This window comes from Kryptolebias marmoratus, linkage group LG6 (assembly GCF_001649575.2).
Source record: "Kryptolebias marmoratus isolate JLee-2015 linkage group LG6, ASM164957v2, whole genome shotgun sequence".
NCBI lineage: Eukaryota > Metazoa > Chordata > Actinopteri > Cyprinodontiformes > Rivulidae > Kryptolebias > Kryptolebias marmoratus.
The window spans coordinates 10507596-10527772 of record NC_051435.1 but is presented as its reverse complement, the minus strand read 5'-3'; the positions used below and the strand labels follow the sequence as shown (position 1 = coordinate 10527772).

Here is a 20177-nt window from a genome sequence, read left to right as displayed (position 1 = left end):
GGAGTGGTAGTAGCTGAGACTGATCCCCAGCACATATTCTGAGTGCTAACAGATTGTGCTGCTGTAGATCTTTGTTTAACATTTTGCCAACCTGCTGGATGGATATGACTGAAACTCTCAGAAAGTACATCTCAAACTGATTAATTCTTAGAGTCAGTCCAATTTAAGATGGCCACCTCAGCTAACTGTCCTTAGCCAACACAAAAAGTGCTACAACTTAGTAATTTCTACAGATATCGAGGTAAAATTTGGTCTTGTGATATCGCTCTATTTTCCAGATTTGACCGAAACAGCTACAACTCCATTGTTTCTCAACATAAGATCTTAGTTTCAAACTGGGCATGAGAGGCAGTATTCAATGTGCGTTCATTCAAGGAATGCTAGGTCTTTAATGCGACAAATCGTTGAATTTTTCTGTCATCATAACAGACATATGAAGTTAAATCCTTTTATAGATTTTATCATCTCATTTATCGTCGATGCTGCTCAGGGAAGTTGTCCCACATCAGGATTTTCAGTTTCAGATTAGTTCATACCTAAACTATCACACTCTTATGTTCATATAAATCTAATGTTTGTCATAAAATGACCCGCAGAGAGACAGAAAAGACAGCTGCTCAGCCCGACTGAAAACATTTAAGTACACAGTTATTCTAACAAAGGCGTTGAGCAGGCTGCAGGGCTCAGATAAAAAACTCCATCTCTCTTTTGTTTTCCTGACATCTCTACAGTCTCTTTTTGTGCTGCCACAAAAAAAAAAAAAAAAAAAAGATGGAGTCCCTTTTCTTTTTAAATTCACAGAAAATGAGATTCCGGTGACAAATTGTTGTACATAATGACATTTTTTTTTTTGTCTTGTCTTGTCGTGTTCTCTAAAATGCCACTTCATCTCTACCTAAACAATAAGTCACACAAATGGCGCCTGACAGCGGGCATCTCGGAGATTTTACTGATACATTTCGGATTAGTCACTGGTTTTACTGCAAATGACTGTCAGAATGCCTGCCACTATTGATCACACCGTGCCAAACAAAACAAAACATAAAAATTTACGCCTGTAGGTCTCTAAAAAATACTGTACAGACAACCCCTCATCACAGCGTGTGCAGCCTCATGGATTCTACCGTAAATCACTTTTTTAACACATCAGAGCTACATGAATGATTTAAAAATGTTTGTTTTTTCTTTTTCTCATTTAATTTTAGCAAATACAACTCCTAATTCTTTAAGCCTCATCCATTTTGTGCAGCGATTTCTCAGAATAAATTGCTGAACTCCAGCATTATAATGAAGCTTTGATGATGATTGTACTGCCTTTATAAGTTTCAGAAATATGTGCTACTAACTAGCACAAATACTTCTAAATATATATATATTTAAAATATGGGTATTTTTTTAATTGTATGATTTATCCCTTGTTTAGAAATGGCAACAATTTAAAGGCCTTGCTTTGGAAAGAACGCACATCGCCCGTCACCCTTTATGCCAGCAATGACTGCACAATCTCGTGCCATAATGTGAGATGTCATGTCCTGGCGGGTGGAGACAGTGGCGAACCCAATGCACAGACTCATCTTAAAATAAAAAGTGATTTCTTAACCAACAAAAATAAGAAAACAAAAGGCTGACTTGGCAGCAAAAATTAACAAAAAAAAAAAACATGAAACAAGACCGTGGCAAAGTGAACAAAAACATGGCGCAAGAACAAGGATGAGAACTGCAGACCAGAATGAATGAACTAGTGAGGAAGTGGAGGAAGTGACCAGGTTTTGAAGACAAAGGTAATCAGGGGAAGTGATCACAGGTGAGTGATTAGAAAACTTGGGACAGATGTAGATGGGCGTGGCAGGCAAACAAGAGATAATCTGAGGAGAAGTGAATAATGACAAACAAAGAAAGAACAAAACCCAGACTAAACATAAAGGCAACTAAATAAAAAAAACAATAAACCCAGACAAAACCAAATCCTGACATGTTGAGCTCAGAGTATGTGTTGTAAATGAAATCAGCTACTATCACATTAGATCTTAGCGCTGTATCTGTAAAACTGACTGGATTGGAGTCATTCTTGTGTCTTCTAACGTAAACTGGCTGCAGCAGCCATCATGAATTTGGTTGGCTCTAAAGGTTTATCAGTTGCAGATGTACATCCAGTAATTACTTTGTGGGATATTTTAGTAACAGACAGGCCCACAAGGCGATAAGGAACAGGTTGTCAGCTTCATGCAACAAAGAATGATCTTCAGGAAACTCTAAATGCTGGCTTTAAATTAAATTGGATAAATCATAAACGTGAAAACTCACGGCTCCTTTTTGAGACAAACTTTATACAATGTTTACTTTCTCTGCAGCTAATAAAAAGTATTGGATGACAAGATGCTCACCTTTCTGGGCCTTTTATCGTGACTGTAGCCTCTAAGTGTGTGATTGGATTTGTAGACTGAATGTTTTGCTTGGGTGAACATCAGAGGACATTAGAATCAATACTGTGTCCTTTCACAGTCTCCAGATTACTCTACAAAAGACATTATTGGAATCAACTCTGATAACAATAAACAAGTTACATGTTACTGTAAATATAAACTGTTTTCTGCTTTCTGAGACAAATGAAAAGCAACTATTGCGCGACATAATGATTAAATCTTGTAACAAAACTTCTTTTTTTTTTGGAAAATTCACTCCAGTTTTACAACTGAACTTCTGGATCTGAAACACTGCACATCACATTCCATTTCAGGGGAAATTTCATCCGTTAGAAGCTCGTATGATTTCCAAAAAGGAGTCTTGTGTCTCAAAACTTCACCGTTCTTTAAACCGAAGTGGATTAGAGGCTGGATTGTTAAATCCCCTCTTAAACACACAGCTGCTGCTTTTATCCCAGGCAGGCATCAAATACGATTGACTTGATGATAACTGCTGCTGCTAATGTGTGTGTGTGTGTGTGTGTGTGAGTGAGAGCATGTTAATTTTCATGTTCGTTCCTTCGGGGATTTCTAAGCTCTCCTCTGACAGATCTGTGAATCTGTCTGCCCAGTCGGAATGCAACACTTTAATACCCGGCACGCCACAGAGACGCTGCAGCATAACGAGCTTGTCACTCACTCTTTAACAAATGTTATGCCATAAATCTGTCTCTGTATGTGTGTTCTGTCATTACGAGAACAAAGCCTTGACAGGACACCGGCCCATGGGGGACCAAATTACGGTTTCTGCGAGACTGAAGTGCTTTTTGATGTTTAGGGTCTGTTTCTTCTTTGGTCAGGGCTAGAGTTAAATTATGACCAAGTTTAAGATGAGGGCTTGAATAAGGCAGATGTGATGGGTAAAGATCAGGATAAACACCTAAAAGGGGCATTCTGTTCATGACTTATGCTTTTAGAAACAAACATCTGTATTTGGGAACCATTTAGACTCAATCCTTCCAGATTTCTGTGTCGCATCAGCCTTTAAAACACATGAATGGTCGTCATGGTGTCTTTCTTCCCTGGTGAGATATTTTAGAGAAATGTTTTGGATTGCTAACTACAAATGTGACACCTCAATTAAAAGATGGGCATGTATAAAGAGTACGAAAAGAGAAATTATCCTTGTTGATATTGGTTCAAATATCTTTCCTGAGCAGCTTATTACTGCTATAAATATTAGGCTAGACTTTTATACTTTGGTGAATAAGATATAATTTAGGAGTTTTTTAAATACGGATGGATTGTTGTCGAGGTTTGTTGTGAGTGAGAACCCTAGCAGCAGAGTTTTGGACATTTTGAAGCCATTCCAGAGAAAACAAAACTCCTCTACAGAAATCCAGACAGAGGGGTATGAAAGCACGAATGAGGGTCTCTGTGACAAAAAGTGAGGAGGTAAGGCCTGGTCTCTTGAGATGTGTTGTAGACTTTGTGTTGGATTTGATGTGAAACTCGAAGAACAGAGTCAATTCCAGGATGACGCCATGGTCCTGAACCTCAGAGGACAGGCAGGTGGACCATCTTTATCCAGAGGGATGTCTCCAACCTCAGACACTCCTGGTTGTGTCTTCGGTGGATGCTTAGTGGATGTACTGGTGCTGACGTAGAATTGTGTACCCTCAGAATTTAAACGAGACCACGATGGGAGGCGATTAGACTAAAAGGGAGCTTGTAAATGATAAAGAGGAGTGGTCCAAGGACACAGCCTTGCGGCACTCTTTGATTGGTGTTACCAATCATTACCGGTGTTGACAAACTCCTTCCTCCTGCTTACACGTTGCCCTTCGCTGTGATTGAGTGCCTTGACAGTTCCCGGGAAGATCCAACGTGAAGTGTGTGAAGCACGTCTGCCTCCTCCTGCTCCTCTGCGACTACTCGTCTGCCCATAATTCTTTCAAAGGCAGCGGCTTATTGACGATAATCCGTCTTTTTTGTTTCTCCCCGGTGTCTGTCCGCATGCGGTTTCGTAGCTGGAGCAGTGGAGGACCCAGCAGGAGGAGGTGGCAAAGCTGGAGGCAGCTATAGCAGCGAGGCGACAGGAAGACGAGGAGGGGAGGATGAAGAGGGAGCAGGAGAGGGAGGCTGCCGTCAGGTCGCAGAAGAGAGAAAAAGTAAGCACTGCGTGCACACATGTGTTGGTTACATAAACTGAAGCTTTGATTACAAAAGTCTTATTTAACAGCTCTTTAAGCATTGTGCCTACAGTATTTGGTATATATTCTCAAAAAAATTCATCACCTAACCTTTTAGTCTTAAGTGTTGACTGGGAAAAAATTACTCGTCTAAACTCATTTAAATCATGGAGACCGTGCAATCAAAGTGTGCACAGCTTCATCAAAATGGCAAAAACCTGGTCAATGAAAAACGAATTATCGTCGACTCGACACACAACAATGATTTGCACACAAAAGGCTCTGGATGTTATCAATCCGAAAGCATGCGCTGTTAACAGTTACCTGGGGATTTTGATTATTCATTTTATAATATTGAACGCACAGGTGCTATAACACCACGAAGTGTGTGGGTTTCAAACTGTTTAATTAACTCTCTCCTCCAGGGTCTGCTTGGGGAGAACAGGCAACCTGAGACTCTCTCTGATTAATGAGAACATTTAGGCCTCATTGAATCCCAGAAAATCTCGCTCAACATTCAGGCAGACGTTGAAATATCATCTCATTCTCTTTATTTACACTTATCTGATTCCCCGCCGTCTCGATCAATAGGACGTGATGATCCTCGGAGTTTTGTGAGACTCCACGTCATTTGGCTCGCGGCTGCTCTGAACCAACTTTTTGTTGCTTTTCTTCTGCGCAAAGGTGAGGCAGTTTCATTTAAAGCAGCAGAGGAGGAGGGAGGTGCTGGAGCGGAGGGACCAGGAGAGACTTGCTGCTCTGAGGGGCGTCATGGACGAGCAGGCGAGGCGAGACAGGCAGAGGTGAGTGTCAGACAACTGGACCGCTAGTGCTGAAATTTGTTTTAAAAAAATATCTAAATCTGAACTGTTAAGATAAAACAATCAGAACAAAAGCTAAAATAAGCTAAACTAGAAAAACAAAAGCTAAAAGCCAAAGCCATCAGAACAAAAGCTAAAAGCTAAAATTCCCAAACTACTTGCTAAAATTAGCAAAACAGTGACAAAAAGCTAAGACCAACAAAACAGTAGCTGAAAGCTAAAATGATCAGAACTGGAGCTAAAATTCAAGCAGTTATACTAAAGATTTCAAAGAGCACAAAGTTTTTCAAGAATTTAAAGTGACTCGATTTATTTCTGAGAAAAGAAATTGGTAAATAAAGTTAAATAATTTAAAATAATTCTACTCAGACCCATATTGTGTTGCCCTTGACTAACACACGATTCTGACTCTGAAAAAAATCCTCACTTGGCATGTTTTCTGTCATTTTCTGTGCCCAGAGACTTGCACTAGTTGCCCATAATGAGTTGACTTTTGCTGTTAGACGGAACCCTTGCACGACTGAGAACAGAAATCACAGGAGGGATAAGAAAGGGATGAAATCAGGTGATTGGGGAAGATCTGGCTGCACTCCGGCAGCTCCATTAAGCCCCTCCGCAGCCTGCAGGTTCGCTGTGTGAGGAGTGAAAAGGCGATGCTGCCCGAGGCCCTGCTGAAGGAACAAGGGGTGACATGTGGCTGCGACGTCCACAGCCTTCTGTCTTCTCCCTTTAGGGTGCAGTTTCGGGCAGATATGCTGCAGCGGCAGAGGGAGGACAGGGAAGCGCGGGAGCTCGAGCAGCAGAGAGAGGAACAAGAGAGGCAGAATCGTCTGGAAGCTCTCAGGAAGCAGGTGAATCATTAGCTGGTCTTAACACTTCCAGCCACTCAGCTTTGTTCTGTCAGCTGAAATTACCTACATCAGAAGAACGGGAGCAGCGACGTCAGTGCCACCCTATGGCTGCGTTTAGAAAGACAGCTGAGCTTTATCAACATGATTATTCTTCTCATTTTCCTATCGTTGCAGGTTGAGGTGCAGGCAGAGGCCGACCCAGAGAGGATGATGGCTGATACCGAGGCTTGGAGGAGCCGACTCGTGAATGAGAAACAGTTTGAGCTCCAGAGGCCTCTCTACAGCCTAAACACATACACAGACACACAGGCGAGCCATTATAACATCTGCCCTCCTCTTACCTTCACACGTTTAAATAACTCATCGTTTGCCGTTCGCCGCTTTTTATACGTTTAGTTTCCTCTGATTCCTGTGGTTTTCAGTTACATTCAGTCTGTTAGGTTTGGTTTCATTTCAGGTGAAGCTGACCCATGCAATAGTGGAAAATATACAGAGCAGGTTACCGGTCAGGATGTATTTGTCCTCATTTCAGCCCACAGCCAAAATCTCAAGGCCACCAAGTCAGTCAATAAACTGCAGAGGCTGTCTGAGTGCGTCTGGGAATCTTCTCTTTCAGTATAAAGCCATGAATAATATGTGACTAACCCTGTTTTATGTTTAACAATCAGCGCCGACACGTGTTTATTCTAGTTTGGAAAAGCTATAAATGTGTGATTTATTCACCGAGCGTTTCTGAATGTCTGTTCTCCAGATTGTGTCCGATCCCAGAGTGCGAGCGGAGCGGGCTCTGCGGGAGGCGGGTCTGCACCAAAACCAGTACGCCAAGGAGGTTCTGTCGGATATCAAGCCCCCCAGACCACCTCGACGAGACACAAAATCCACAATAAAATTTTAGCCGAGGTTTTGTTTGGGTCATAGTGTAAATTCCTGCCAACCTTTTGCTCTGGCATTCAGTTTAATGCATGTAAAAATATACAGCTAGTGTAAGGAAATGATATCAGCAGTATGAGCTGCTGTAAACCCAAGGTCCTTTCTAACTACTAAATGAGACTCTGGGATTAATATTAATGAATTTTATTGTAGATGGTATGAGCAGTTTACATCATATGAGGATGCTGAATGGTAACAAGGTACAGCCAACAAACGTTACGTCTGCAGTTATCAGTATTTATTTGCTGACTGCTTACATAAGAATTTGCATTGACGTTAACGTGTAGGGCAAAGGCCTCTAACTTTAATATGTTTTTAACTACAAAACGTGTGATGCGGAAACACAGTGGTAAAAAAAATAATACTCCGTCCTTTTTGATTATCAAAGAAATAACAAAAAGGAAAAAGAGTTTTAAACAGAAAGGCTGATGATTTGAAAATCCAACTACAAGCAAACCAGTTCTGAGTGGATATTTTTATTACAGTAATTCGAATCTAAGTAGATTGTTTTAAAACATCAGGACTTGGAAAGTCTCTATATCTCTCACATTTATAGTTTTAGCTACAGCGATTATTGTGTGTAGATTGCAGCATTAACATAAACATGGAAATAATCATACAGAATGCCTTATTTTGAAGGTTTATATTCTTTTACATGAATACTAAAGTACTTATTATTTTAAAAAAATACAGTACATACTTAAATAAGCAACATGCTAGCATTTTAGCTTTGTCATTTAAATCATCTTAACACTCTTACATAAGAGTCAAATATTATTTTAAGTACAGTATTTTTTTTACACATATTTACATGTCAGTCAAAGCTATGTACAGTGTTTTAAGGTCACTGAAGTTTCAGGCTGTCAGTCCCAAACGTTTCTTGATAAAGTGGGACACCAGGACTTGAGGTCTCTGCTGGTACTCGACCAGAACATCGTGAGGGGAGGTGATCTGGTCTCCGTCGAAGCGGTTCAGCAGGGTAACGCAGACCACAGCCGCTGCATGGAGGAAAACAAAGACAGAATTATTAGTTTTGAATTAGGTGTGTGTTTTCTTTATTGTCGTATTGAAGATTGCATGCCATTAAACACAAGTCATGTTTTAGTTTTGGCTGATATGAAAGTAGGCTTAGTGATGAACATTTTGACACCTTTAAGGCCACAAACTCGGCACATGGCAGCAAAGACCGTGGACTCCATTTCAATATTCCTCACTCCAGCTTCGTAAGCTTTCCTCAGATACTCCAGCTTTTCCTCGTGAGAGAAGGAGCAGAGAGCCCCGTCGAGTCTGCCTTGACCTGTACAGAGACACGGTCGAGGATAAGTCAGGACGTGAATCATAAATGCTGTTTGACAAAACTTCTTCTCAGCAGGACAGCGAGTTTAGTACCCTCGTAGAAGTCGTGGGTGCACATGGTGTTTCCAATAACAGTGGGGAGGTTCGGAATCTCCGAGGAGCATTGCAGGAGCTCGTCAGCCACGCCCTCGTCCAGCTCGGTGCTCCTGGTGACGACTTTACCCAGAACAACTTGTTCGATCTGAGGTCGGAAAGAGTAGTCCACTGCCTTTTCAGTGATCACCACCGTCCCTGGAGCCAGACCTGAGGACGGCACAGAGGGGGGGTTATATTAAACACATCCTCCAATCGCATCAAATGTGAATAAAGCTTCCTGTTACTTTTAAAACAAAGACTGAAAGCTCTGGTCTTACCAACACCACCGGATGTTCCCAGGCGGAACAGGACCACATCCCGGCACTGAGCGTGGTACAGCAGTTTGATGAGCTCGTGCAGCATGATGGAGATGGAGGGGACACCCATGCCATGCTGTTACATAAACAATAAATGGAAATTATACAAAACAACAAAAAATCAACAACATACTAAGCCAAACAAAATGTCAGTGATCTATGAGGATAACTGATGTTGTTTTTTTTAGGAATACGTACACTTATTGAAAGCACCGGCCCCACTTTGTACATGCTGTAGCGATCAGTTCCCTCGCAGATGTCTCCGATGTCTTTGGGGTTTCCGGGCAGTTTCAGCTCCTGGTGCATGAACTGAGCGAATGCCCTCATTCGATTCGCGCTGCCTCCGACACACACGAACTGCAGGAAATGGAGGGAGACAGCAGAGGTGGGGGGCTTTGATTTAGACCTCTTGGAAAATCTTGTTTTTATTTTTAATCTAATCTAGCCTTTCGCAAACCTTGATGTCTCCAAACATCTCTGGGAGGTTGTGAGTCTTGGTGCTCAGGCTGAAGTGGTAGAGGATGTCTTCCTCCATAGAGTCCAAGTTGGGGTTTTTCACCTGGACCTGTTGCCTTAAGAGTATTTGAGTTCATATTATTATCCAAACAACAGCATGTTGGACAAAAGTAATTATGGTTAAGAAATACTTACTTGATGTAGTCATTGTGATCATTTCCCATAGAGTTCAGGAGAATCTGGGCCATGACTGCAGGAGGCGCTTTAAAAAGTAAAAGTTTTAAATGTCTTTAAGCGTCGCACCTGTTGAAGCTCTTTTCCCAAATAAAAGTGAGATCCTGCTGCACAGCTGATATAGCGGTCACCCCTGACCTCGCCACTGATTGGTTCAGGAAAGAGGAGTAGCAGCGGTCGCTTGTCCGATTAATCTGCCAGCCAGTCACAAACAAGCAGAGCAAGATCTGTTACATAAAACAAAATACTCCACTGTTGCAAAAAAAAAAAAAAAAAGACGTCCGTACAAACAGCAGCGAGAACATATGTGACAGAACAGGTGGTGGTTTCATCAAACGCCGGGGTGTGTCGTGTCCCAACTGCAGCCAATCAGGATCCAGGTAACATCTGACGTGTGGTGACACATGTCACACTGAGATAACCTCTGACCCTCGCAGACGACTTCAAAACAGCAACATAAATGTACAACCAACACTCAGACTGGTCATTCCGTGATAAATATCGATCTAAAACGTGTGGTGTTTGAAACACAGTGGAGGGGGGGGGAGAAAAAAAACTGAATTCTGAAGTATTTGGAATCGTTTAAACTTTATTTTCAGGAATGCTCGGCCCGATTTATCACAGAAAATACACGAAAAACACCAGTTTCCTCTTTCTTTAACAGATGTAGTTATGGAGGCACTGCTAACAGGCACAATAAATAAAAAAAGCCAGAACTTCAATGCAGCGGAGCGTTTTTACACTTGAAAAAACATTTGAAACAGAGTAAAACGCTTAACGTGGCTCAGCTGGAAGAGGGAGTGTAGAAAATGGATGTCAGAAGAAAAAGATGGCAGCTATTCTTCTTGGTGTCCTGATTTTGTGCTTCTGGCAGCCTTCCAGTCTGTTGACATAAAAAAAGGAAAAGAGCAAAAGTCATTCAGCTAATCATGCTCACATGAATCACTAATATCTTCACATAATGCTGTCAAGATGCTCCATAAAGTCTTAACGGCTTAAACCCTAAAGTTTTACTCCACAAATTTTGTCTCTGTCATTTCAGGCTGGATTAACAGCTTGCCTTCATCTCCTTTTATTTCATTACAAGTGTATCCCGAAAGCGGGATAAAAAAAAGGAAAGGTAAAAAGCCTGCGACTCAGCCGCCGTGTTGCTTACTCGACGCGTCACTGCAGCGGTTTGTTGCCCTCGGCGTAACCGAAGCTCAGCAGCTTCGACATGTCAACAGGTGCTGGTCTCTTGTCGGGCACTCTGCGAAAGAAGAACGTAAAGTTTTACTTTACACCCCATCTGAAATGAAATGGTCAGCTTGTCTTCATTTTTTGTTGGGGAGAGGTGACAGTTTAAAGATTAAACCTGAGTCCTACTGTGGATCAACCCAGAGTTAAACCCTGGCTACTTATTACAGCGTCACTCTCTCGGCACACTTAATGATTGTGTTGACCATTTTTGTCCCTACAGCAGTGAAAGTTGGGTTCTTTGGTTTGTTTGTTTGTTTTTGGACAAGTCAATGACATTTTCCCAAAGGTACAGGGAGCACACGGCTCGGATCAGCTGGCAGCCAAAGCAAACAGCCACACGTCTGGATGCCGTTGCACTTTGGGCCGTTTTATTTGACCTGAGCGCAGCAAACGGGCCAGAAGCTTTTTTTTTCTTTTTCTTTTTTTGCTTTGTCACCACAACAGTGAGACATATGGCTTTACACACGACCTGCGCCTAAAGATACACAAGGAAAACATTCATCTTTAACCTTTCTTGTGATTTTTTTTAGGTTAAGTGCTACAGAATTACGCTGATGCAAAAATATTAAAATTGTTTCAAGTCTGTCTCAGAACAAGAAAACAACAACCTCATTAACGTTTAGAAAATTAAACTTCTGTCTAAAAGCAGTGGGAACAAAAATATTAAATGAAATGATCCTTTAGATTTTGTGTGCATGTTTAAGCTAAATTGAGTTTTTCAGCCTGTTTAAATGAGTCGTTTTATTAACAGGGCTTCCAGTTTAGGAAAAACCCTTTGTGTTTACTTGTTGAGCCAAGAAAGAGTGACTAAAAAAGATGAATTTCTGAGCTTATAAGACAATACAATGTTAACTTCATTTAACATATTAATAGAACTGCAGTGTTTGTCCATAAATCCCTCAGAATAAAATTAAATTAGGGTCTTATAAAGACAAATGTGACTCTGGAGAAGAGTAGCTAACAGATACTGTACTTTTAACAAATGTAGGAAAGAAATAATTGAGAAAACTTATCTAGTTATCATGCAGGTCCACTCTGCTTAAATGCTTTAAACTGTTTTTTGCAAAAGGAGAAACGCTTTTCGTCCAGGGCTCCAACAACTGCTCACAGTAACTAGCAGGGTTCAGCCTGTGGCTGAGAATAAATTTATCAGAGAACGACAGTGCCACCTTGTGATCACAATCCCTTACGTTCTCTTGTATTTGCTCGTCCCAAACAGACTGAATGTCTGAATCTCTTCCGTCTGGCCGGACTGAATATCCACGCTCTGAGCAAGAAGGTAAAAACACTAAATTTCAGTCTCCAGTTTAAATCACTGAAAAGCAATTAATTGTGCTACAAAGTGGACATTCAACGCTGCATCACGTCTTTAACAAACACAGTCTTAAAATGAATGAACATAAGGAGCTGAACTAACCTCAGGTTAGATTATTTTCTAACCACAATGTGCATTTCTCTGCTTACCTTTTGTTTGCCATTGCTGCTGCCATTGCCTCTCTCCCAGGCTGACATGCTGTCAGTCCAAAAGGGAGTCTCTAATGCCTGAAAGGCTCCAGGGTTTTTCTCCTCCTTGCTGTAAATTAGTGTCACAGGAAGAATAAACAATGCTCCGATAAGCAAGGTTTCCAACACCTAATACCAAGGCTGAACAAAGTTTTTTTTTTTTCAAATAAAAACATGTTTTGTGTATGTGGAGGCAGCTTTAATCCCAAACTTTGACTATACCAAAGCGTATAATAAAACACCTCGGCTTTGGCTTGACAGCGTCTCCTGTCGAGGCACCGAACCAGTCTGGAGGTTTGTAGGAGTTTGCTTTAGAAGTAACTGTTTCTTCGTGCCACAAAAGCCCTGTTGACAGCAGCGACAACGAAAAAAAAAGGGGCAGAGGTCAGTGTTGTCTGGTGGTCGAGCAGAGCCAGTTAACACACACTGTAAGTCAGCGGGACTGCTCCACCTTTGTGTCCTCCTTGTTTGGCAAGCTTCACATAGTCGGAGTCGCCCTCCTGGACTGTGACCCTTTTCCCTCGGGCCCTCTCCTCAGGGCGACGGATGATTGATGGAGACAGTCCTGGGATCTGGGAGATATGGCCATCTAGTGTTTGGTATCCTGCTTTCACACCTGGAGGGTTTAAACACATCCAAAATAATAATAATAAGTATGAGGTTGAGTTCTCTCCCTTTAAGTTGTACAGCATAAACAGGGTGATTTAAATAGTTGAACTTGCCAGAATTTCCTGGTTGAAGCTCGTTATTCGTGACAGCTAAGGAGTTTCTAGTGAGAAGCAAAATGGTTAGCATTAGCATCAGCAACAGGTAAAAGCTAACGCCGGTGCTAGCCGCACGGAGCTAGCTGTCGGTTTATAAATCAATAAAGCGGCCAGTAAACGTCAACAAGCGCGTCGTTTAAACTTTAAAGCTCAGAAGTGTTGGACTTACTCCGTATTCATCGTGGAGGACGAGAGGAAAAAGTGTCGTTCTCACTTTGTTGTTGTGTGTGTCTGTGCGCGCGCGCGTGTGTTGTTTGGAAGTTGAGACTCGGTCTCCATGGAAACGGGTTCACCCGGACAACCCCGCGAAGCAGCTGCCGCGAGCCGCCGCGGTGCAGGTCCTCCGAGGTAATGCGGGTGACAATAATCGTGTGGTCGTTCTTTTATTCACCGTCAGCATTCAGCCCATCCCGAGGACGAGAGGAACTCTGAAACAGGCTCCTGTCTGTGCCCGGAACACGACTTCATGTCGACACAGGTTTGTCCGGTTTCCCACGTGAGGAAACACACAAGCTAGGCCTGTAGCTTAGCTAAAACAAACATAAAAACACCAAATAAGGAAACATTTAAATTACACAAAATACACAATTTATTCAATTATAATTATAACATAGATTATTTAGGGATCACTGAATTGCATTTTCTATAATCATGACAGCAAAACTAAAAGAAACATTATAGTTCACATGACAGAGATGTTTATTTATTGTTCATATAACACTATTTTTAAGTTAATTATTTTTGTGTAATCTGAGTGTCCATGCTCTTCAGTTTTTATTGAACATAAGCAGCAAAAACACCTAAGTAACAACATTTAGGCAGAAAACGCAATTTATAGCCTGTTTTGCAGGAATTTTATCTGCTTTGCTGACTGAACTATATGGACTTATTTGCACAAAACTGCTTCGATGCACACACATAATTAAAGACAATTATAAATGCGCTGTATATTTTTCTATCCCTCAAACTCAAATTTGTCTTTAAAGCTGTTTATAAAAACAATTTTAGTTGTTTTATTGCAAATAAATTATATTTTTTTGACATACCGACCTAATTTTTACAAGTAAACCTCCTGCAGCTCAGTGCTTTGCCTCTCTGTGAACAAATCTGCGCACAAATAACTCTTGTTTGATTGAATAAAGAGATGCTTCAAAGTTTTAAAGGAATGCGTTGCGTTTCAAACACCTCAGTACTGAGAATAACAACCACTTGAATAAATGTGGAGAGATAACATATTTGCAGCTCTCTGTTTTGGCCTCAGGTATTTCCAAGAGCAATGAGGGCCCCTCTCTTTCACTGACTTTTGGGAGCATGCGCAGAAGAGGAGAGATGGCAAAGTCCTTTTAAAACCCGGAGCGTCGAGCTGGACAGCGAGCGTACGTCAGGGACAGGAAATGAGCACATTTGTTTCAGAATAAAAGCCAAATATCATTGGAATTTTTTTTCTTACTTTTTATTTTGAGTTTTTACATAGTTAAACTGAACATTAATATACAAATAATATACCTAAAACTGTGAAGAAAAGAAAAAAGAAAGAAAAGCACAGCACATATATACATATACAACTTTTAAGCAAATAAAATTAGTCACAGTAAATATACAAAAACAATAAAACTTCAGGACAAAGTTTTCTGGAGTCATTTGAAGAACAGAGGTAAACCTTTCCATAATATATACTTCTTACTGTGATTAATTTGTTGCAACCAGTAATTATATATGTATTATGTATCTTTGATTTAAATTAAAATCATCATTCATAACCCCTAATAGGTAAAACAGGACTTGATGGAGCCTCCATCCCTAGATTTTTCTCAAGCTCCATCTTGATATCTCTCCAGCATGTTTGGATAACAGGACAATTCCAGAAAATGTGCCTGGTCACTTATTATCCCACATTTTCTCTCACTGGACATTTTGTTATTTGAGAAATATGTTATAATTTCTTTTATTTCAGGTGTTGTTTCTGCTCTTGGGTTTCACTTGTGTTAGTAGAGTCCTGCACAAATAAAGCTGAGTAAAATAAATAAATAAACGTTATATCATCCATTTCCTCCTAATTAAAAGCTTTATTTGAGGAATTAATACCAAAATATAAGATTGCATGACAATATCCTTAAAAATACTTTGGATTACAAGGATATAAGGATATTATTACTTGAAAATGCCAATATGTACAGTACAACTGTGTGATTTTAACCTGAAGCAGCTCAGTTTTGCTCATGACTAGTTTGATTTATTCTCTTGCTCAGTTTTGGAGTTTATGACAACTGTGCTCATTGCTCTACAGTGTGTGCAACAATATTAAAATGTGTATAAAATCACAGGAAAACCATCAATAAAATCATTAAAATTTATGATATGCATACAACACAACAAAAAATGTTATTGTAAAATAAGTACATTACAAACATATTTGATTAAGGTTAGACACTGTATTAAAATCCTAACTACAGACAAAACATTTAAATATTATCTATCTATAAATATTATCTGTCTATCTATATGTAGTTTCAATCTGGAAACTTCTTTTTATTTTGCATACTTTTTTAACTTAATTGAGCAATTACTTTTGGCCTAACTTATTTCCTATTTATAATTTTGTATTTATGACACCTAAGCCAAAGTAGCTCAACTTTTTTATAAAGTGTGTAACCCACTTCCGGAATTGTTATCACAGTTGTTTGGCGTTTTTTTAAATTAAAATGTTAATTGGGGTACTTTTATGGTTATTCCATGTACGTGTACCTTTTTTTAAAATCGACTTCCTTGTTTTATTTTGGAACTCCAAACCGGAAGTCGGTACGTGCGTCATGGCGCTTGATGCCGCTTTGAGTACAGTAGTAAGTCGCTGTAAGGTAACTTCCTCCACCAATCCTGGCTTTTTGCCTTCGCGACGCCGCCACCAGGCTGCTGAGACGCGTGAAGCTCCCGGACGTTGTTAATTTGTGAATGAAGAAGAGGAGGAGAAAAAACAAAATGTGTCTTCAATTTTGCTCCGTTTTTAAAACTAACATCGAGTGAGAATCGTCACTTTTTGTTATTTTTTTATTTTTTGAATTCCCACCGAGCGACCGACGGACGATAATGTTGGCGTCATGAAGGCTCCTGCTTTTCAGACTAGTTTGGAAAACAAATCGGGTCTTGTCGGTGAATTCTCGGGAGATGGCAGAATAGACTGCTGAGACTTGTTACCGAGCCCCAAAAAATAAAATAAAAAATATAAAGAATAAAGCACTTTTGGAAACCAAACACAAAAAGACAGAAGGTAAGTTCAATTGCATGGTCTCAGAAATGGACTTTAAGTTTAACCTAATGTGTGCGACGTGGAAAAGTTTGCCTGTTTGCTGCAGGAAGCTTCGCGACGTGCACTCACACGCACGCAGCGAGCTTCGCTGTGTCTTTTCAGACTAATATCAATGACTTCACGTCTCGTTTTCGTGACGAAGCTGCGTTTTCCGCCGCTCATCCTGGTCCCTTGAAGTGGCCGTCTGAGGCAGATGTTATTTGCTGATAAATCTGAGCGTCAGGCCCACTCCCCCCCAAAAATAAAAAATAAAACATGAACATTATAATGTCTGCTTCTCAGCTGCAAGGGATCAGAGTCTCCGTTTCTATTTGGCAGTCAAATCAGGCTCACGACATTTCAACTAGTTGTGACTTTTTTCAAGTTTTTGTCATGCTAAGTGGCTTTTGGGAGGGCCTTTTTTAGTGGTTTGATCGTGTGTCCCATCACTGCATGTTGGGCATCATTAACATCACAATCTCAGTCCAGCAGGAGGGAGAGCCACAATCACAGCATGGGTTTTTCTCGTCTGTGGGATTTTTTTTTTAAAATCCAGTTGGCAGTGAAGTAATGCTAAAACATCACCTGTGCTTCCATTTTTAATTCATATACAAGCCCATACAGACTGTTTGATGGGCTTTAACCCCACTGTGGAACATTTAGACCAAACAGGAAATGTTTTTCCATCTTTTTTAATGCATGCAAATGAAAGCCTGCGGACCTGCTGATGAGAGGGTGTAAAGTTCATTACAGAGGTGTTAAAGCTGTCTGAAGGACCCCCCCAAGAGGCAATTCTCCTGTTTGAACCACAAGGTGCGTGATTTGTTCCACCTCGCAATCAACTCCATCCAAACTCCCACAAAAAACAAATCCATTCAGGTGTCTTATCAGTTTGTTCTTCACTAATGGCTTTACAGGCTTTGAAGGAAAGTCGGCGGGCGTCCGGGTCCGCTCTGTGATTGAAAGCAACACCTGGTTAATTTGGTGATTTTATTTGTGACGCGCTCAAGGTGAAACGCCTGAACTGCTGGACCTCATTTAAAGTTCTGATTAAGCCTGGCAGTCAGTAGGGACTGAAGAAGCGAGCAGAAACAATCTGAAGAGTATTGATGAACGCCGAAAGATGCTGGTACGCGTTCTAGTTCTCTTTTTAGAGAACCGGAAATGCACTGTTCAGAAAAGGCTGATTGGAGGGATCACCATGCGGTCCGGCGCTGTGTTAAGTGGCACTCGGTGTGTTTTTTAGAGCTCTGGTGTTCTCTGGGACTTGTGTTGTGGGGTCTGGCAGTCAGTGGCCAGATAAAAGGACGTCAGACAGTCTGAGCTTGTTTACGGTTCAGGTCCTGGAGGTCTGTTGAGCTGAGTAAACAGGCGCTCCCTCTGTCTGAGGACTTTACGTTTCCCATGACGGCAGCCTAGTTTAAACTTTTAATCTGTTGGGGGAGATGGATTGTTGAGATTTGTGATATCACATCTATAGGGATGAAACTTTTTACGAGGCTTCAAGTCAAAGTGAGGCCCTGTTTACACGAGGCCGATCTCCTGTTGACGATAAGGATCTTCACATGCTGATTGGAAAAAGAAGTTTCATGTTTATGTGGTAATGCTGTTTGATGAACCCGCTGTAGTTTCCATGCCCGCTCACTTATTGGCGATGACATACACAGACGCTGGTCTCTCCAACGTGTGAAATGGTGAATACGCAGACATTAGTTTGGACTTACAGGGAGGTTGGGTTGCTGCTACATGTTGAAAAGCGTGAGTAAACATAGAACAGCACTCAGCTGTCTGCTGTTGTTGATGTGCTCGTGCAGAACAGCTACTGACTGCAGCCGTCTGTGGTACGTGTCTGCGATGTCACACGTTACGGGTTCCTTTGAAACGCAAACGTGAGGGTTTGAAAAGTTCCACACTGAGACCTGGGTTCAAAAAGTTTCAGTGTCAGAGAATCTGGTCGCTGTTGTCGTGTGAACGAACGTCTGAACAGCAGCAGAAACGCTACAGTTTCACCGAAAAACAGCTCAGTGTAAAACCTTTCTAAGGCCCTGTTCACACATGGCCGTTCTCCTGGAAATGTTAAAGATTTTCCGATGTCGAGTGGAGAAAAGTTCCACGTTTACACGGTGATCGCAGAACCTGCTGTAGTTCCCGGACACCAGTCTCTCCATAATGTAAACGGTTACAGCTCCGCGTAAACAGCCCCTTGACATTTCTGTTGCTGTTCGTTGACACACTGGGGAGGCTGGTGTCAGCGCGCATGCGGCTGCAAGCGCCAACTAGTGGCCTGGCGTGGAAACTACAGCGGGTTCAACGAGCACCGTGTAAATGTGGAACTTTTTCTCCAGTCAGCATCTGCAAATCTTTAACGTTTCAAGGTGATCAGGGTCATGTAAACAAGGCCAAAGTGCTTATTTTGTGGTCAGAAGTGGTGATGTGCTGCAGGGGTTGTACTCTAGACCTAATTCCCTTCATCTGAGGGATCTTTATCATGCTGTCATCCCAAAATGATGTGGACAGATTTTGTCTGTCGTTAAAGTATGACTGTATAATACAAGTACGTATGTCCTGGTGATTTTAATCTAAAGAGAAATGTCTGTTTCTGTTTCTTTATTACACACTGAAAATAGTTTCAACCAGCTTCACCAAAATGTGAAAACATTTCAGATATCTGGTTAAAAGCCGGCGCTTGTCCTTAAGCCTCAGAAATGGTCTTCATGAATCCTTAAAACTCAGGAGTTGCTGATTGAATGCCAATTTGCCTCAGACCGTGACCGTTTGTCTGCAGCTTCCCAACGTTTTTACAGTCTGAAGCTCAAACTCAAATTGATGTTGTTTGGCTTTATGAGTAGAACAGGGTTAATGTTTCATGAAGAGGTTTGGAGGGATGCAGCTGCAGCATTAGTAAAGCACTGGAGGCTACTCCTTTCTTTTTTAAATAAGAGCAGAAATGCCCTTGGAGGCTGTTCTGGTTTGCAAACTTGTTCTAAATGAGCTCCAGGAGACTTTATTTAATGACTTATGCTGGCTAATGATTGACAAATCAATTATTCGCCTGATCTTCTACTGCCAACTATTTCAGAAACAACATTGAGTGTCAGGTTACAGATCTACTACAGTCTGTGACTCAACGCTGTCTTTAACGTTCCTAACCGCAGTTGTTGACTGGAACTCTACACGCTCCATCACAGCCAATGATCTGAATGTCTGTGAGCAATAACTAATATACGTGGAAGTGTCTGCGTCCAAGCAACAACTTTCTTTAGTTGAAGAAGGCCGACGGAGCATCAGGTAGTTTTTTGTCCACGTAAGTCGAGTGAGCCACTTTCACAAGGCGCTTCAAGCCGGGACACGGGCGCCTTCTGGTCACCTGGGTGTGATCTGTGAGGGCCTGATACGTCTCTGTGCCACGGCGAACGTTTGTAACAGATCTGCATCTGTCGACGTGTGAAAAGGTAAGCTGGCTCCGCAGCTCAGTCATGTGATGAGGCGATGATGCGTGCGCCCACCCGGGTCGTGGGATTTAAACGACAACAAACTGATTTATTACAGAGGGAAGAGCGACGATGACGGGCGGCAGCTTTGTGCTTTGTTTAAAAAAATTTGTCACTGACAAATACAGGTGCTGGTCATAAAATTAGAATATCATGAAAAAGTAGATTGATTTCAGTAATTCCATTTAAAAAGTGAAACTTGTATATTATATTCATACATTACATACAAACTCATATATTTCAAATGTTTATTTCGTTTAATT

At 41.3% G+C, this 20177-nt stretch overlaps 4 protein-coding genes across 5 annotated transcripts in view; 2 read left to right on the top strand and 2 right to left on the bottom strand.

Annotated features, from left to right (window-relative positions):
- LOC108240766 (coiled-coil domain-containing protein 148) overlaps positions 1-7161 on the top strand; it is a 28878-nt gene extending 21717 nt beyond the window's left edge. For both annotated transcript variants that reach the window (XM_017424498.3, XM_017424497.2), the window contains exons 11-15: positions 4433-4573; positions 5279-5397; positions 6149-6266; positions 6441-6575; positions 7018-7161. In XM_017424498.3, coding sequence (XP_017279987.1) covers positions 4433-4573; positions 5279-5397; positions 6149-6266; positions 6441-6575; positions 7018-7161 — 657 coding nt within the window. The remainder of the gene's footprint in view (positions 1-4432; positions 4574-5278; positions 5398-6148; positions 6267-6440; positions 6576-7017) is intronic.
- Positions 7162-7656: 495 nt separating this feature from the next.
- upp2 (uridine phosphorylase 2) lies at positions 7657-9869 on the bottom strand. The gene is made up of 7 exons (XM_017424420.3): positions 9596-9869; positions 9402-9516; positions 9143-9301; positions 8906-9020; positions 8586-8795; positions 8347-8493; positions 7657-8194 (listed from the first exon to the last, which is right to left on the bottom strand). The coding sequence occupies exons 1-7, from the start codon at positions 9646-9648 to the stop codon at positions 8052-8054; spliced, it is 942 nt and encodes a 313-aa protein (XP_017279909.1). The 5' UTR covers positions 9649-9869; the 3' UTR covers positions 7657-8051.
- Positions 9870-10203: 334 nt separating this feature from the next.
- LOC108240738 (uncharacterized protein C7orf57 homolog) lies at positions 10204-13606 on the bottom strand. The gene is made up of 8 exons (XM_017424430.3): positions 13310-13606; positions 13099-13145; positions 12828-12992; positions 12619-12721; positions 12338-12446; positions 12064-12140; positions 10791-10883; positions 10204-10517 (listed from the first exon to the last, which is right to left on the bottom strand). The coding sequence occupies exons 1-7, from the start codon at positions 13318-13320 to the stop codon at positions 10799-10801; spliced, it is 597 nt and encodes a 198-aa protein (XP_017279919.1). The 5' UTR covers positions 13321-13606; the 3' UTR covers positions 10204-10517; positions 10791-10798.
- Positions 13607-16007: 2401 nt separating this feature from the next.
- Positions 16008-20177, top strand: part of LOC108240788 (activin receptor type-1) — a 29635-nt gene continuing 25465 nt past the window's right edge. Inside the window, exon 1 of the mRNA XM_017424549.3 lies at positions 16008-16405. The gene's annotated coding sequence lies outside the window, so the exon portion shown is untranslated. The remainder of the gene's footprint in view (positions 16406-20177) is intronic.